Below are 17,717 nucleotides of genomic sequence, written 5' to 3'. Positions count from 1 at the left end.
AATTTAGTAAAATTTCTTGTATTATTACCAATACAAGAGCACCTTGAAAAATTAGGAAGGCTAAGGAGAGATGGAAATGAGAGTTGCCACTGCATGAAAGCTGCTAGTGACAATTGTATTCTTAAAGGTACTGAATGACGGAGAAATGAGAGAGAGCCTCCAAGTCCTAACTGGGCCAAGGACCTGTAAATGCTACTAAAGAGCATTTACACTTTGTGATGCTAATACTTGTACACCTCTGTATACTGGATACTGTAGAACTATTTGCAGAGTGAACCATATACATATCATCAAAGGATTATGTTTATATGCTTCTGATACATATCATCATTGATAAGAATTCATTTAAAGAGGATTGATTGATAGCAATTAAAGAGTATCTTATATCACTGATGAAGATACCAAAAATGAAAAAAAAAAAAAACCTAGGAGTTCATTTTGATGATTTGGAAGTTTGCGAAATTGTTTTACAGTGGAATAAACTGTCATTTGCCATCGCCAGCTTGAAAATCATTTTTTGCATACAAAGTTTGTCTGACATTTCTGCAAACTACCCTTTTGTAAAAACCAACAAAGAAATGTCACAATGTAAAAAATAATTAAAGATCACTATTGAGCTTGCCAATGTACATCTGGTGTGTGTGTGGGGGGGGGGCTAACAATGCTTAGACTTTAAAATTTCAACCTACCACCAGATTCTAAGGAAGATAAAAGTTTAAAGTATTGGGGCATGCAGGAGCAATAATAGAGTGGCACTGCTTAGGAACATGCATCTAGGTGAAAGCAGACAAATACAAAAGGTGAGTATTTTAGTTCCAAGTAAATGAAATCTCAGCACTACAGATAAGTAAAGTAGGCAGATGCTGCAGAGCATTAGATTAGAGGCTATCCATAAGGAAATAGAAAAAATTAAGGCGGTTGTTATATTTCCTATGCAGGATCAAGCTTGACTTGTCGGTATTTAGGTGCCTTAGAGATGAAAGAAAACTTTCAGGAAGTGTATTCTTTTTTTGAAAATGCACATATTCTCACCCACGCTTGACTTTAAGTCCAGTGCTTACAAAATCATTTGGCCTTTCTCTTACTCAAGCACTATGCCTCTTATGCATGTCCTTTATCTTGCCAGCACGCAAAGCAAAGCAACAATAAATGCCACTGCAATAAATGACTTTCTCAGGTGCTGTAATGAGTAACACCCCAGCAGCACAAGAGCCAATGAGAGTGGCAACCTGAACCAGCCAACAGGAGTTCTGTAGTGGGAGACAGAGTTCGAGACTGGATGGTGAATTGGAGATTTAGAGTGGAGGGCTGTTGAAGGGTTACTAGATAAACAGAAGTATGAATTAAATATCAGCAGACATTTCAGAGCCACTGAGAATTGAGCCACGTTCAATTCTCCACTCTACCATGACAGCTTTCTGGGTGCTGGGATTGTCAATTTCCAGTTGGAGCCAGGAGATACCCTGGTGTGGAGCCTCTCCCCCTTCTTTAAGGCTCTCAAACACTGGGGGAACTTACCAGGTGCAGGGAGGGAACAATGAGAATGTAAACACAATGTCCCTGCATCACCCAGGAGTGATGCAGAGACACTGGTGACATCAGGGGGTGATGCTCTGTTGTTGTTGTTTTGTTTGTTTGTTTGTTTTTACAAAACTCTATGGTGAGGCTCAAATTGTACCATAAACACTTTGCTCACAAACCAAATGAACGTTGGTAAATGATTCTGAAGACTGTATAATGCCAGATCAGTGTGTGACCTTCCACCCAGCAGGGACAGGCTGCAAGGACTGCAGAAGCAAGGCTGCATCTTCTGACTGCCATTGCTTCTTTGCTGGCCCATTGGATCTGAAGGTCCTGGCTGCCAGTACACCTGCAGCAATGCAGAAGGACTGTTTCCTACAGCAGCCACGTCTACTCTCTTATTTAGATTCAAAATACTGTTCATACAATGCACAAGCAGGGTTGCCAAGGCTGGCCTGGGAAATTCTTGGAGATTTGGGAGGATCCTTGGAGGAGGTTGAGGACGGGAGGGATGGACTATAATGCCACACAGGCCACCCACCAAAGCATCCGTTTTCTCCAGGGGGACTGATTTCTGTTGTATGGAGATCAGCTATAATTATGGGAGATTTCTATGGCCCAAGGGGAGGTTGGTAACTCTTAACTGTGCAAGTCAATGACCAAAGTTCAAGTCCAGCAGCACCTTTAAGGCCAGCAGTGTTTGATTCTGGGTATAAGCATGCACACTTCTTTTGTGTGCATGCTACTAACACTGTTACCCAGACAGCACAGTTGTCCCAAAAATAGGTACAGAGTAAGCTGGAGGACATAGGGAGCCCGAACCTCACATCTAGCAACCCATCCTAGACTTCAAAAACCAGAACACCCAGTTCAAAACTGGCTGATTGACAACTCTAATTAATCCTTGGGATTAAATCTCCAAACTACTTTAACACATCCTCTAGTCATCTGAATTAATTCCTGGAAGCCTGATACATAACATGACAGATGAGCCAAGATTCATTTAGGGATTACATGCTTTCCCCCCAACAACACTTTTTTTACAAGTGAGTGGAAAGTTGCTGGTCTTTTTTAATCTATCAAAATGTACAGTAGCAGTGGTGGAGTGAGCATGCAATTAAAGACAATGAACGATCTTATAAATCTGACCCTCACTTATCTCTCATCTCTCACATACACAGAGAATAATCGGATCTTTCCTCACCACAGAACTCTTAGATCCCATTTTGTTTAGCCCAGTCTTCTGCTGTAGGAAAACATTTGATTCCTGCCCCCCCCCCCCCGTAGCATGAATGCCTGCCTTCCAAGAGTATATCAAAAATTTGCTTTTCTCCCTTGAAAAGTAGCTGTTGTTTGTGGAGTGGGAGCATGTCAGGTTGTCTAACCACTGGCTCTAACCCTCATCTGCAGTTGGCCTCATCTGCAGCCTTCCATATTTGCTTCTTTGTCCCACAAATCTGCTGCTATCATGGGGGAAGGATAATCTGTGACTTTATTGTCACCCAGTTTGCAAAGCCTGTCTTCTGAGACTACAAACCAAGCTTTTCCGGGCTGGTGCAGTGCTGCACTAGAAGAGAGCAGAAAATAGAATCAGAAGCAAACAAGACAGACTTCTCCTTATCTAGATCCAGAAATCTCTCCCTAAACCAGTAGAAAATGTATAGTGATTGGCAGAAAGTGGAAAAACTGGGTGGAGATGCTTTTGTTAATCAGCTTACACCCTGAGAAAACCCTACACCCTCTGCCTTTCCTGTTGTCTTCCCATAAAGCTGTGAAAAACAGATTGCAGGCACCAAAGTCAGAAAGTTCTTTTCTAAAACTTTCCATAGATTGTCATAATTATTAGCAAGTGAATGTGAAATGTCAAATATTTTAAACAGGACAAGGAAGTGTTTCAGATTTAAGTTTTGAATGTCTTTCTGTCTGTCTGTCTAATCTCCTTTCTAGCCTTCTCATTGTAACAGAATATAGTGATGGGGATTTGACATAGAAGTATTATGACAGGATAGATATGAAATTTCATCCTATAACTGCAAGAAGATTGATGTGCTATTGAAAAAGTAAAGAAGCTGGTAACATCTGCAGCAGGGTAAACAAACTCTATGGCAGAACAAACAGATAAAGCAGACAATGCCCATCATTGTCTACACATGTAAAATAAATAACAAGATGCGTCTGTGAAAAAGTTCTGTTTTCTGCTCTGTGTACTTTTCTACGCAGCAAAATAGATGCTTTCTTCCCCTAGAAAACCTGAAGTTAGCTTCAACCAGCTTGAATCGGTTCTGTCATTATTGCAAACTTTCCTTCACATTGCATGTGGATGACTTAGCTTGGAAATATTTAAATATATTGTCTACAGCTACAAGTTATTTTTTTAAAGCTCTGTGCAAAGAAGAAGGCAAAGAAGGAAGAGGAAAAGAATGGGATGCTTTGGGATGTCCCTCTGTACATCCCACTCCTTTTGGTGGTGGAAAGTGACCTCAAGTCACAGCTGAGTTATGGTGACCCCTGCAGGGCTTTCAAGACAAGAGAGGTTCAGAGTGGTTTGCCCTTGCCTGCCTCCATGTCACAACCTGGTGCTCCATAGAGGTCTCCTATTCAAAGATGGGCCTGCTTAGCTTCCGAGATTTGACTGGCTCTGGCTAGCCTAGGCTAAGTATTTGTAATACACATGGATTTGTCAGTAGCATTCACTCATAGCATCCATAAAGCAGAAATTATTAGATGTGTTCAGATCCTGTTCACCCTAAAGTGTTGGGGTATAAGACAGCAAGGTCAACTTCCTACACCTTCAACATCATTGTCTCTATTTACCCTACCACAAGGAATGTTATGACAATAGACAAATGTCATGCGACTTTCATGTTGCCCTTGAAAAGAAAGCAACAATGTCACACCTTTCCACAATATTTTGTGGTAGGTTTACAACCATCTTGTAGCACACTGATTCAGCAAAGCAAATGCTACTTTCAGGAGTAAAAAGTGACTATTTTCCACTTAAAGGTGACAGGAGGAACTAGGCTCAAAAAATACTAAACCACAATTTATTTGTATGTCATGTGATTGCGTTGTCATATGGCCCCATATTTTCAAAGAAGTTCTGGTAAATAAGTTGCTTGTTAAGCACCACTGTGCCTCTGACTGCATCTGTGGCTCCTTCACTACAATGACTGCCATGCTGCAAATGAAACTCTGAGATCTTAACTTAGATCTTAGCTTTCCAAGGGGAACAAAGTCCATTTTGGCACTTAAGATCTTTAGATCTTAACTTTCCAAGGGGAACAAAGTCCATTTTGGCACAGGGCTGGCTGCTCCTCCTCAAAATGGACAAAAACATTGAGGTTGCTAAGCAAGCTGCATCTCATTTTTTTCCCTTGCTCTTTTCTCCCTGTTTCTCTAAAGATTATGTATACTTTGTGAAAACATCCGTGGAAAAAAGGAACATGAACAATCTTTCTGTTATGTGAACTATAGGACCTTCAAGAATGAGCCTGGTATCAAGTGGAATTGTAAATACTAAATAGAAAAACCTTAAAGCCACACTGGTATCTGAGTTCTGAAAACATAAGCTCCAATCCAATTAAAAGCAGTCACTGTTAAGTCCTGCTGCAATGAATGGGGCTTAAAATAGTTACCATGTACAAATTATGTGGGCATAATTCCACAGGGGTTGCCAATCCAGTCCCTTCTGTGGAAATAAAGAGTTTCAGCAGACAAACAAAACCTGCAAATGGGAGGGCTTGGCTAGCACCGATTGTAGAGACAGGGAAGCTCTGGCTACACTACAGGGATGGAGTTTTCTTCTCAGTATTTAAATGAATGGGCATGTCATCCTATCACACAGTGTGTGTGTGTGTGCATGTGTGTGCGTGTATGCAAACATACATAAAGTCTTTAAAAAAAATCCTGCTCTTTCAGGGTGTTTGAAGCATATGGTTCTTTTCCACAACAGCCTTGTGAAGTAGTTAGAGTGAAAGAGTGTGACTGGCTCATGAAAAGGAACAAAGAACCAAGTTCCATAGCAGAGTGGAAGTGGGATATACTGATTACAGGTAAGCATTTTAAACTTTTTCCTGCCAGAATCGGTAATTTCTTTTTAAAAAATAAAACGTTTTTTTTTTAACTGTCAACAAGCAATTCAATTGTAAATTCACTACCAGAAGATGTCATGATTACCGCTAGCATAGATGGCTATAAAAGATTATGGCACAGATTCAAAGATGATTAATCAAGATGGGTAGCCATGTTAATCTGACTATAACAGAAGACTATAACTAACAAATTTTGTTAGTGTTTAAAGTGCTCCTGGACTCTTGCTCTTTTCTCCTACTTAGAGGTGATAAGTGCATCAACAACTGCAAGCCATGAAGCATAATGGGAACCTCTGTGTCCAGAGGTAGGAAGCCACTGAATAAGAGTGCTTCTCCTTCAGGAGAAGGCCTTGATCTCTATGCTGCTTATGGGCCCTCTGGGACAACTGGTTGACCACTGTGTGAAACAGGATGGTCTACAAGATGGAGCACTGAACCAGCGGGGAATCTCTTGGTATATTTCTATGTGCACTTTAGACTCAAACCTTTTTTCTGAATGTACAAAAGTGACTGAAAATGCAGAATGTGAGTGTGAGTGTGTGTGGGGGGGGATCCCTCATCTTATTTTTTATTCCTTCTTAATTCCTTTTTCAAGAGAGGTGTCAAGACTGTTCTTCCTTCTGGAACATCACAAGTGAATAGTCTTCATGGTGAACAGAAATGCTTTATTAAGGTCTTCCTCTTTATTGGAGGTACTGGTACTAAGACTTGAACCCTCACACAACAAGATTTACTCTTTTCTTCTCGGACCTTAAGTACTGGCTGCCACCCACTTGGTTTTCTCGGGTAGGATAATATATAGCAAACAATGATTTACTAGGCAAGTTGTCACATGTCACATGTCTGATACTGATAGATGCTGGAAAGCACTTACCTTTGATGGTTGCCTTGCGGTATAAATCATCAAAGACTGAACTCCTTGCTGCTGCAGATCCTTAGTAATCCTTCCAATTATTTTGTCTGTAAATAGAAATGTATTATAATAATATACCAAAAACAAGTTCAAAATAGCTATGGAATCTTGGAGGATAACACATGCCAAGCCCTGAAGAAGGGTCTGCATCCACATGGATGAATATTTAAAATATCCTTACGGTCTACGAGGCAATTTACAAAAAAGCTGAATAAGACATCAGTGCTGCCCCAAAGAGCTTAGTGTTTCTATTGGTGATGCAAATAACACTTCAGAGGAGGTTTAAGGACTATTGAAGGTGATATTAAAATGCATTAAAAGAGACTGTTGAGAAAGGTTTTAGTGGATGAAGTAAGAAAAAGAAGGCCCACACCTTGTTCAGGTAAAGTGAGGGCTAATTTTGCTGGAAGGTATGATGGTTTGGGTGTTCAGTGAAGTCATTAAATGGTTTCTTTAGTGTATGGTCAAGTCCAAGCATTTTAATAAGGTATTAGCTCAAAAAACCCCTCTGAATCATAACCCATGTGGATGAAGTGGTCGTGGAGGGACTACAGGCACAAAATTCCGGGGCCCCAAATCATCCAGAAGGCCTTGGCAACTGGTGGATAGTAGCAGCTGGTGGATAGTGGCAGCAGACCAGTTCTAATCAAGCCTCTTCAGGGTGAATTGTTGAAGACTTTCACAGACAGAGTCAACTAGTTGCTGTGGGCTTTCCAAGCTGTGTGGCCATGGTCTGATAGTTTTAGTCCTTGATATTTCACACTGAGAGATTCCCATCTTTCAGGGTCCTACCTCTGAAGATGCCAGCCACAGTTACTGGTGAAACATCAGGCACTAAAACTACCAGACCATGGGCATACAGCCCAGGAAAACCCACAACAAATTCTTGTGTGTTTTAATGAATGAGAAGGGACCCAGTGGACCCTTAGCCAACCAGGGAGCATTGTGTGTATGTATGTATCTACATATGCGTGCATGCAAGCTGTATGTGAGTTGTATGTGAGTTGAGTAATTCTCATGTCACAGACAACACATGTACAGCTGAAAAAATTATACAGACACCAAAGTTATCCAGGTACTCGTTCCCAGTGTTATTTGTCAAATTAACACCCTTTGGCCCTTTTTTTACACGCTGATTTGCATACAATGTAGGCAGTATGTACACTGTAACATCTGAACAAGACTAGAAATTGCAGTGGATGAATTGTATTTGTTATCTGCGTTCATACTCTGCATATGCACTTTCTGATTCAACAAACCTCCTTCCCTATGAAATCCCACCAACAGTAAAAAAATCTATGAATAATTCATCCTTAGCACGGTGCTTACCATTTTCCATCAGTGCCTTTAAAGTGGCAGGTTCATCTTCTCTACAGGAGACAAATGGAAGAAAAATTAAAATATAGCATAGGGAGGAACACTGAAAACTACTACCTGCCGTTCTAAAGAATTTTTATATTTCAACTAATCTGATATTTAAAACAGTTATTTGTTGCTTATCTTAAGAGCAGAGTGTTTTATATGTTAGGAGTAATTTTTTAAAAGACAGCCAATTGTTCCATTTAAGTTTGAAAGGTACAAGTAACCTGATTGGAAGAATCAGCAACTTATAAAATGAGAGCATCCGAGATCATCGAAATGCCAATGAAGATTTGGATTTTTCTGTAAACTTCAAAATGTTACTTATCACTATTTCCATGTTTGAGAAGTGACCGCCATTTTGTGCATGCATGCAAGACTCTTGATCTTCCGCATCTCCTACCTCTTGGTTGGTTGTAGCCTGATCACATATAGATTGGGTTTAGATGCATTCACCATTAGATGTGATGTTTCAGGGCCATCTACGTTCACCAAGGGAAAATTCAGAGTTTTTTGCAGGTATTCTGTGAGATGATGAACAGCCTGGCTGTCAACAGCTGGCAAAACTAAAGAAGAGGATGAAACCTTAAGAAGTTCCTGTAATAAGTGCAAAGAAAAGTTAATTATAATGTAGGGATGATTGCTTTTATACTCTGCTAGGCTTGATTACAGCCTTTTATAGTATTCATTATGGAAAAAATTAACTTTGTTATTCTCAACAAGAATATGACATAATTTCATTACTAAAACAGCCTAGTAAATGGTAATCAGTGAGTCTAACAAACATGTTCAAATGTTTTCCAAAACAATTTTGTAAAAAATTAATTTTTGTGCATGGAGTATGATGAATTGGCTAATTTGCAATCAGCTCAAGGTGTGGTGAAAAACTCGATGCTTTGATAAAGGGGAAATACTATCTTTAACAAGGAATGTTTGGCTGTTTATAATGGTCTATGTAGACATGTTCAGAATAATTCCTGTTCAAAAATCCACCTGCAGACAATACTCCACGTACTCCATATGGCCCACCCGTTCAGTAATCCATTTTAATGCTCCATCCAAAAAGAGGCAACCATGGTTTTTTAGTTGGATTAGTGGTATTTTAAAGTGAATTTTAGATTTTTGAAACAAAATTATATTTAACTATTGTATTTCTTAACCTGTTGTAAGCTGCCAGGAGGCCCTTGGGGAAGAGCAGGGGGGGGGGGAAATCATTATCCCATTAAGTAGTGATTAATTAGAGATGCCGGCCTCCAGGTGGGAACTGGAGATCCCCTGGAATTACAGCTCATCTCCACACTACAGAGATCAGTTCCCCTGGAGAAAATGGTTGCTTTGGAGATGGCATTGCACTCCACTGAGGTCCCTATCTTTTCCAGGCTTCATCCCCAAATTTCCAGAAGTTTCCCAAACTGGACCTGGAAACCCTAGCCTCTTTATCCCCACTGGTAGCCAGAGGGGACCTAGCAGTCTTAGGTGACTCGTATGTGTGCCGCCTCCTGCTGTAAACGCATGTTTGTAAACTGCATGTTTGGTCACTTTCTAATGGGAGAATCTTCCTGTGTTATCCCGCCATCTTGTCTCAGCTTTTTCTTTCTCAATGAGGAATCAGAGAAGATGGAAGCATGGACAACCCAGAGGTCTCTCCCCCCCACACACACACACACTCCTCGGTTGTCAATCAACGCAAGCCACCAATCCTCTCACAGTGGTGGATTTAGAGCCTCAAACTTCCTTCGCCACCCGTCGTGAAATTAATTTAAGAAGAATACACTTCCGCATTACTGCAGGATCACACCACAACAATAGAACATTTTCCAAGATTTTTTCCGGATTCTTTGTATAACAGTCTCAATTTGTGTTCAGGTAGATTTCTAATAGGCTGGCCATGGTAAATGGACCCCAATGATTGTGTGTTCACAATAAAGGTTAAAAATACATAACACAGACACTATGCTAATAGGGAGAGGTCTGCTTTATCACACAGTCCCCCCCCCTGTTTCCTTGTTCATGCCCTTGTTTCCTCCAGAAAACAAAAACATGAATGTGATTTAGATAAGATTGCTGCCCACTCCCAATATTACTGTGCACACTGATGAGATCACAACAGCACATTTTATTTCCACAGAAGATGCACAGGCACGTTGCTTTGTGGTCCTGTAGCAATATGGACTGTGCCATATATTTTTTTTTTTTTGCAATCCGGAAATTGAGATTTCCCTGTTTGAGCTTTGGGGAAGCAGATTCTGCTGTATTCTCTCATCATGGGGCAACAGGGACAAAACCTCATGCCAACCACTTGAGAACAATGGGTTGCTGCTGACTTCATGAGGAAGCAGCATTAAAACCCAATGAGAAGCTGGGCAGGGGAAAATTCTTCATGCAGAAATGGCCTCAATGACAACAGATAACATTTTCATAGTAATCAATTACATTGGAAATCCGCTCGAAATGCAGGGCCTTCCTGGTCTCCTGCCTTGTGTGACAGTCCCCATGGCTACTGTTTCTAGAAGGTAAAGGGTATAGAAATAGTCTGACTACGACTCATTAATTGCCCTCCTATCATTCCTCCTACAATCTGAACAGTGATTTTTCTTATTTAATTCCCAAGTTGGTCAGTCACATCTACCTGAGTCCCTCATGCTTCTTTATCCCTCTGCCAAATTTCTTGCATAACATAAGTTCATCCTTCCATGTTTCCCTGGTGCCTTTAAGAAGCACAAGGTTACCAGTCAGTTTACTATGCCTCAGATGTTCACAAATGTAACTGCTTAGCTTCAATCACATGCTACCAAAGGACAACTCCTCACTCATATACATTGCAGAATTATCTTGCTGGGTGTTGTCAACAATGATGATGCAGCTTTGAGTCAGATGATCAGGCAGACAGGTTTACAGTACACGAAAAACATATACCAGTCAAGAATGCAAATGAATATTGGTAGCGGGCTGTTCGGTTTCAGAGCCATGTATTTGGCTTGTGGTTTTACAGGCTAACATATCTTTTCTACGGAAGTACTGGTGACAGAACAATTTATTGTAGTATGGAAATATGTTTAGGGAAGTCATATTTGTTAATGCAATCTCCTTAAGCAGGAGGCCTGTATTCCTGTGGGTTCTTATCACCCCAGTGGATACACAACTGTCAGTAGGAAGAAACCAATTCTAAAATGTTACTGATATGAATTAAGTGGTTTATTGGAAGGCATTAACTGCATAATATACTATAAAAGCAAAATCCAAACTGGATTTGATGCATGATACATTAACGTATATGAAAAGTACATGAGTGCATCAGAAAGATGCAGAAGACTACAGAAAATATAAGTAGATAAAAAGGCAGTGCAGAAGCAGAAGCAAATAAAACAAAGACCTAAATCAGGAGAACACCCACCAGGTAGCATAGAGATGAAGCGCAAACCACTAGAACTTGTAAATACACTTGAAACAAAAAGCTGAAAGCATGAAAACTAATTTAATCTATATTTGACAATCTAAATGCGAAACCTTTAATTGCCACTCTAGCATCCTTCTGTCCTTCCTAAGAAATTACAGCAAGTTAAGTTTCTTAGCAAGCAAGCTGATGCAGTACCATAGATACATATCTGAGGATCTAGGAAGGGTGAAGAGGCAAGACTCTCACAGCCATGTGTAGCCTCTCAAACCTCAGAATCCTGAGAAATCAGAGGAGGGGAGGGTGAAGATGGGCCTTTGGAGGCTTCAAGACATCCTCAAAGAAGGAGTGCCTTAAACAGACCTGCCTTCCTCCTAGCCTTTTCTACATTTCTGATGGCCTGAGTTGGTACCATGGTAGCACATCACTTCATTTATTTTGACACTGAGGGGACTACAGAGGCCTATGCCTATATCACCCTCCTAGTATTCCCAACCCCCTTCAAGGATCGCTGCCTTGTTGTGGCAAGGGGGCTTGCGTAGTTCAGTGAAGCTATGAGCTATGCCGTGCAGGGCCACCCAAGACGGACAGGTCATAGCTGAGAGCTCTGACAAAAGGTGATCCACTGGAGAAGGCAATGGCAAACCACTCCAGTATCTGTGCCATGAAAACTCTATGGACAGTTCCAATAGGCATAACGATATGACGCTGGAAGATGAGCCCCTCAGGTCGGAAGGTGTCCAATATGCTACTGGGGATGAGCAGACGGCTAGTACGAGTAGCGCCAGAATGAATGAAGCGGCTGGGCCAAAGCCGAAAGGACGCTCAGTTGTGGAAGTAACTGGTGGCGAAAAGACAGTCCGATGCTGTAAAGATTTTTATTCCATAGGAACCTGGAACGTCAGATCCATGAATCAAGGCAAGCTGGACGTGGTTAAACAAGAAATGAGAAGACTGAACATCGACATTTTAGGAATCAGTGAACTAAAATGGACAGGAATGGGTGAATTTAATTCAGATGACCATCAGGTATACTACTGTGGACAAGAATCTCGCAGAAGAAATGGAGTAGCATTCATAATCAATAAGAGAGTAGGAAAAGCAGTCTTGGGATACAATCCCCAAAATGACAGAATGATCTCAGTTCGAATCCAAGGCAAACCATTCAACATCACAGTGATCCAGGTCTACGCCCCAACCACTGCTGCTGAAGAGGATGAAGTTGATCAGTTCTATGAAGCCCTACAACACCTTCTAGAAGCAACGCCCAAAAATGATGTGCTTATCATCATGGGGGATTGGAATGCTAAAGTAGGAAGCCAAAAGATAACCGGGATAACAGGCAAGTTTGGCCTTGGAGTACAAAATGAAGCAGGGCACAGGCTGGTAGAATTTTGTCAAGAGAATACAATGGTCATAGCAAACACTCTTTTCCAGCAACCCAAGAGACGACTCTACACATGGACATCACCAGACGGTCAACACAGAAATCAGATTGACTATGTGCTCTGCAGCCAAAGATGGAAAAGTTCTATCCAGTCAATAAAAACAAGACCAGGAGCTGATTGTGGTTCAGATCATGAGCTTCTTGTTGCAAAATTTAGGCTTAAATTGAAGAAAGTAGGGAAAAGCACTAGGCCACTCAGGTATGAACTAAATCATATCCCTGACGAATACACAGTGGAGGTGACAAATAGATTTAAGGAATTAGATCTGATAGACAGAGTGCCTGAAGAACTATGGACGGAGGTTCGCAACATTGTACAAGAGGTAGCAACTAAAACCATCCCAAAGAAAAAGAAATGCAAGAAATCAAAATGGCTGTCTGAGGAAGCTTTACAAATAGCTAAGGAGAGAAGGGAAGTGAAAGGCAAGGGAGAAAGAGAAAGATACAACCAATTGAATGCAGAATTCCAGAGAAAAGCTAGAAGAGATAAGAATGCCTTCTTAAATGAACAGTGCAAACAAATAGAAGAAAACAATAGAATGGGGAGGACCAGAGATCTTTTCAAGAAAATTGGAGATATGAAGAGAACGTTTCATGCAAAGATGGGTATGATAAGGGACCAAAATGGTAGGGACCTCACAGAAGCAGAAGAGATCAAACAAAGGTGGCAAAATTATACAGAAGAACTATACAAGAGCGAGCTTAACATCCCTGATGACCACAATGGGGTAGTTACTGACCTGGAGCCAGACATCCTGGAATGTGAAGTCAAATGGGCCTTAGGAAGTCTGAGCAACAATAAAGCTAGTGGTAGTGACAGCATTCCAGTTGAACTATTCAAAATCTTAAAGGACGATGCAGTAAAAGTGCTACACTCAATATGCCAGCAAATTTGGAAAACTCAACAATGGCCACAGGATTGGAAAAGGTCAGTTTACATTCCAATCCCAAAGAAGGGCAATGCCAAAGAATGTTCAAACTACCGCACCATCGCACTAATTTCTCATGCTAGCAAAGTTATGCTCAAAATCCTACAAGCTAGGCTCCAGCAATATGTGGACCGAGAACTTCCAGAAGTACAGGCAGGATTTCGAAGAGGCAGAGGAACTAGAGATCAAATTGCCAACATACGCTGGATCATGGAGAAAGCTAGGGAGTACCAGAAGAACGTCTACTTCTGCTTCATTGACTATGCTAAAGCCTTTGATTGTGTGGAGCACAACAAATTGTGGCAAGTTCTTAAAGAGATGGGAATACCAGAGCATCTTATTTGTCTCTTGAGAAATTTATATGCAGGTCAAGAAGCAACAGTGAGAACTGAACATGGAATCACTGACTGGTTCAAAATTGAGAAAGGAGTTCGGCAAGGCTGTATACTGTCGCCTTGCCTATTTAACTTGTATGCAGAGCACATCATGAGAAATGCGGGATTAGAGGAGTCACAAATTGGGATCAAGATTGCAGGGAGAAATATCAACAACCTCAGATATGCAGATGATACCACTCTAATGGCAGAAAGTGAAGAGGAATTAAAGAGCCTGTTGATGCGGGTGAAGGAGGAGAGTGCCAAAGTTGGCTTGAAACTCAACATCAAGAAAACAAAGATCATGGCATCCGGCCCTCTCAATTCCTGGCAAATAGAAGGGGAAGAAATGGAGATAGTGACAGATTTTATTTTCCTGGGCTCCAAGATCACTGCAGATGGGGACTGCAGCAAAGAAATTAAAAGACGCTTGCTCCTGGGGAGGAAAGCTATGGCAAATCTAGACAGCATCCTAAAAAGCAGAGACATCACCCTGCCAACAAAAGTGCGTTTAGTCAAGGCTATGGTCTTCCCAGTTGCAATGTATGGCTGCGAAAGTTGGACCATAAGGAAGGCCGAGCGTCAAAGAATTGAGGCTTTTGAACTCTGGTGCTGGAGAAGACTCTTGCGAGTCCCTTGGACTGCAAGGCGAACAAACCAGTCAGTCCTAGAGGAGATCAGCCCTGACTGCTCTTTAGAAGGCCAGATCCTGAAGATGAAACTCAAATATTTTGGCCACCTCATGAGAAGGAAGGACTCCCTGGAGAAGAGCCTAATGCTGGGAGAGATCGAGGGCAAAAGAAGAAGGGGGCGACAGAGAATGAGGTGGCTGGATGGAGTCACTGAAGCAGTAGGTGCAAACTTAAATGGACTCCGGGGAATGGTAGAGGACAGGAAGGCCTGGAGGATCATTGTCCATGGGGTCGTGATGGGTCGGACACGACTTCGCACATAACAACAACAACAAAGTATTCCCAAACAATATGTTGGTCAGTGCGCTTGGTTGGTCACAAGACTGGTCTTGTTCATCAGAGGTACAGGTGTCCTGGAGACTTTTTGCTTTCTCAGCAATCAGAAGTACACTGGGGATGACCTGTGATGAGTTTCAGCCTGAGTTCATAGAAAAGTCTTCCTGAACAACATGGCTATGAATGTAAACATTCTGGGGTGTCTGTTTACTCTTATGTGAAACCTAGTCTGGAGAAATTTGATTCTCATGATATCTCAGCAGCTGGTTTTCATAACTCAGCTAGCAAAGTTAATATTCCAGTTGACACACCAGTTTGGGGGCACCTTTAGCTGAATCCAATTTCTTTTCAAAGTCTTTGGAACAATCACACAAAATAAGACCCAAAGTCCAGCAACCTATGTTTCTCCACTGTAATATGATATAGGGTCATACACATTCAGGCATATTCCTCCCCTAACAAAAGTTTTTTCTCTCAGTATTATGATGTACTTCCCCAGTGTTTACAGCTACTTGCAGTTTAATGTTCCCAATAGAATGGCCAACAATTGCTTGATGCTGTATCATTGCAGTGTCAGCAAAAGGCTCAATTTCTTAGTTGGTTCTTATATGCCGCTTTTCTCTACCCAAAGGAGTCTCAAAGCAGCTTAAAGTCACCTTCCCTTTCCTCTCCCCACAACAGACACCCTGTGAGGTAGGTGAGACTGAGAGAGCCCGCAAGCTTGGTCAGAACAGCTTTATCAGTGCTTTGGCAAGCCCAAGGTAGTGGGGAATCAAACCCAGCTTACCACATTAGAAGTCCGCACTCCTAACCACTATACCAAACTGGCTGTAACCACTACACCATCACGGTCTGAAATCCACTTTGTTCAAGTATGGAGGCTGTACCCATACCAGTCTAATGCCAAAAATGTATTAGATTAATAATATTCTAGATTGATCTGAATATGAACATTTTCAATTAACTCAGCATGTAGGCTAAACCAGTGGTCCCCAACCTTTCTGAGGCTGGGGACCGGCAGGGGGTCGGGCCACGCCCGCGGGCCACGCCCGTGCATCGGGCTGCACCCGTGGGCCGCACCCGCAGATCTGGCCACGCCCACGCATCGGGCCGTGCCCACAGGCGCGGCGCGGGCCACGCATGCACGATGCGTGGCCCGGCCCTGATTCCCTCTCCCTGCCCTCCCGCAGTAAGAAGCTTCCCGGGCCGCAAGCTTGCGGCCTGGGAAGTTTTTTACTGCGGGGGGGGGTGGGGAGAGGGAGCCGCGGCCCGGAGCCATGGCCTTCATGGCCCAGCACCGGGCCGCACCCCGCAGGTTGGGGACCACTGGGCTAAACCACACCTAGGTTACCAAATGGCAAAATGTGTGATATCAGAATTATATATTGATTTGTGGTGCAGAACTTCCAGTGCAATGCTGTTTCCTTAGTTCACAGTAAAACAACTTCCACTTTAAGATCTATGTTCTGTCTAGTCTCCAAAAATTAATAGCTTGTTGCACACCATCACTAAGCTGTTAAATGATGTTAGATTACTCCTACTGCTCTTGCTTCCCCCTCTCCTGGCTGCCAGCACTTCCTTGACCTTTCCATATCTCATCTTGATTGCTCAGATATTTTCCTATTGCTTAAGATCCCTTTAGGATGTTAATTTCAGAGGAAGAAGCTACAGCAATTCATTTTACCAGCTTCCTCAGGTAGGTCAATTAGCAGCATTGAGAATGGCAGCCCAGCAAAGATGACAATGGGGGGGAAATGAGGAGTGTGATCCAACACAGTCAAGTGATTCACATCAAAGGGAGAGGGGAGCAAGGCAGAGAAAGCTTTTTGTCAGCTGAAGAAAATCTGGGCTGAGCTTCTGTTCATCCTCTGCTGTAAGCAGAGGTAGGGGCTTTTGGCTCTTCAATCCTTGGCTCTTAGCCCATGTCTTTTGGCTTGTGGCTCCACAGAAGCCTAAGTTCCAAAACCAGGATGAGGCCAGGATGTTGAAACATATGTTATGTAGGTGGGGCCAGGTGGGGTTTTTTCACAGCAAGTCTTCTGACTGTTCATTGGCAATTTGATTGGCTGTGCAGATTGCTTTGGTAGTAGCTACCACCAATGCACAAGGATAGTGTGTGACTAAAGGTAAGAAGGGGCACCCATTTTGTGGTGGCTTCACCTCCTGCAGAAGCCATTTTGTGGTTGCACCAGGCCACGTTGTGTCAGAATTCTGAATGTGTCCGCAGGCTCAAAAAGTCTGGGGACCTCAGGCATGCAGTATTAGATGAGATGAGTCCAACAATGAAGAATGGATGTAATTAGAAAACATTGCAGCAAGAGCAGAATAAGACATTCAGCCTTGTTTGATATTATTCAGTCTGCCCCAATCCCTCATGAAAAAGGCAGCTATAACCAAAATAAATCAATAAAATTGGTTAGCCATGTCAGAGTACGGTGCCTGCAGCCACCCCCTTGCAAGCAGCATAGAGGGAGAAAGACAGATCCTGTGAAAAATCTCTCCACAATATGCTCTCCATACTTGGGAGACCAGGGTAGCATCCAATTATTCTCATCCAGTTCCAGAAAAGGAGATACAAGCCCACAAGTGTTGCTTATCTGATTGGGCCTCTGCATCCCAGCAGTCATCTGGATGCCACAAAACCAATGGGGTACACTTCCTAGTGTGGGCAGTGCCTTGAATCACCAAAGCACATCCAACCAAAGCTGCATTACTACCTTT

At 42.3% G+C, this 17,717-nt stretch overlaps 1 protein-coding gene across 1 annotated transcript in view; it reads right to left on the bottom strand.

Moving 5' to 3' along the window:
- The window catches only part of LOC143837903 (V-type proton ATPase subunit S1-like), a 51,253-nt gene that overhangs the window by 18,496 nt on the left and 15,040 nt on the right, over nt 1-17,717 (bottom strand). The window contains exons 4-6 of the mRNA XM_077338365.1: nt 8,288-8,481; nt 7,855-7,895; nt 6,487-6,572 (exon numbers count right to left, since the gene is read on the bottom strand). Coding sequence (XP_077194480.1) covers nt 6,487-6,572; nt 7,855-7,895; nt 8,288-8,481 — 321 coding nt within the window. The remainder of the gene's footprint in view (nt 1-6,486; nt 6,573-7,854; nt 7,896-8,287; nt 8,482-17,717) is intronic.

The sequence above is a fragment of the Paroedura picta genome, chromosome 5 (assembly GCF_049243985.1).
Source record: "Paroedura picta isolate Pp20150507F chromosome 5, Ppicta_v3.0, whole genome shotgun sequence".
Classification (NCBI taxonomy): Eukaryota; Metazoa; Chordata; class Lepidosauria; order Squamata; family Gekkonidae; genus Paroedura; species Paroedura picta.
Note: the sequence above shows the minus strand (reverse complement) of the source record. Positions and strands in the feature narration are given on the sequence as shown.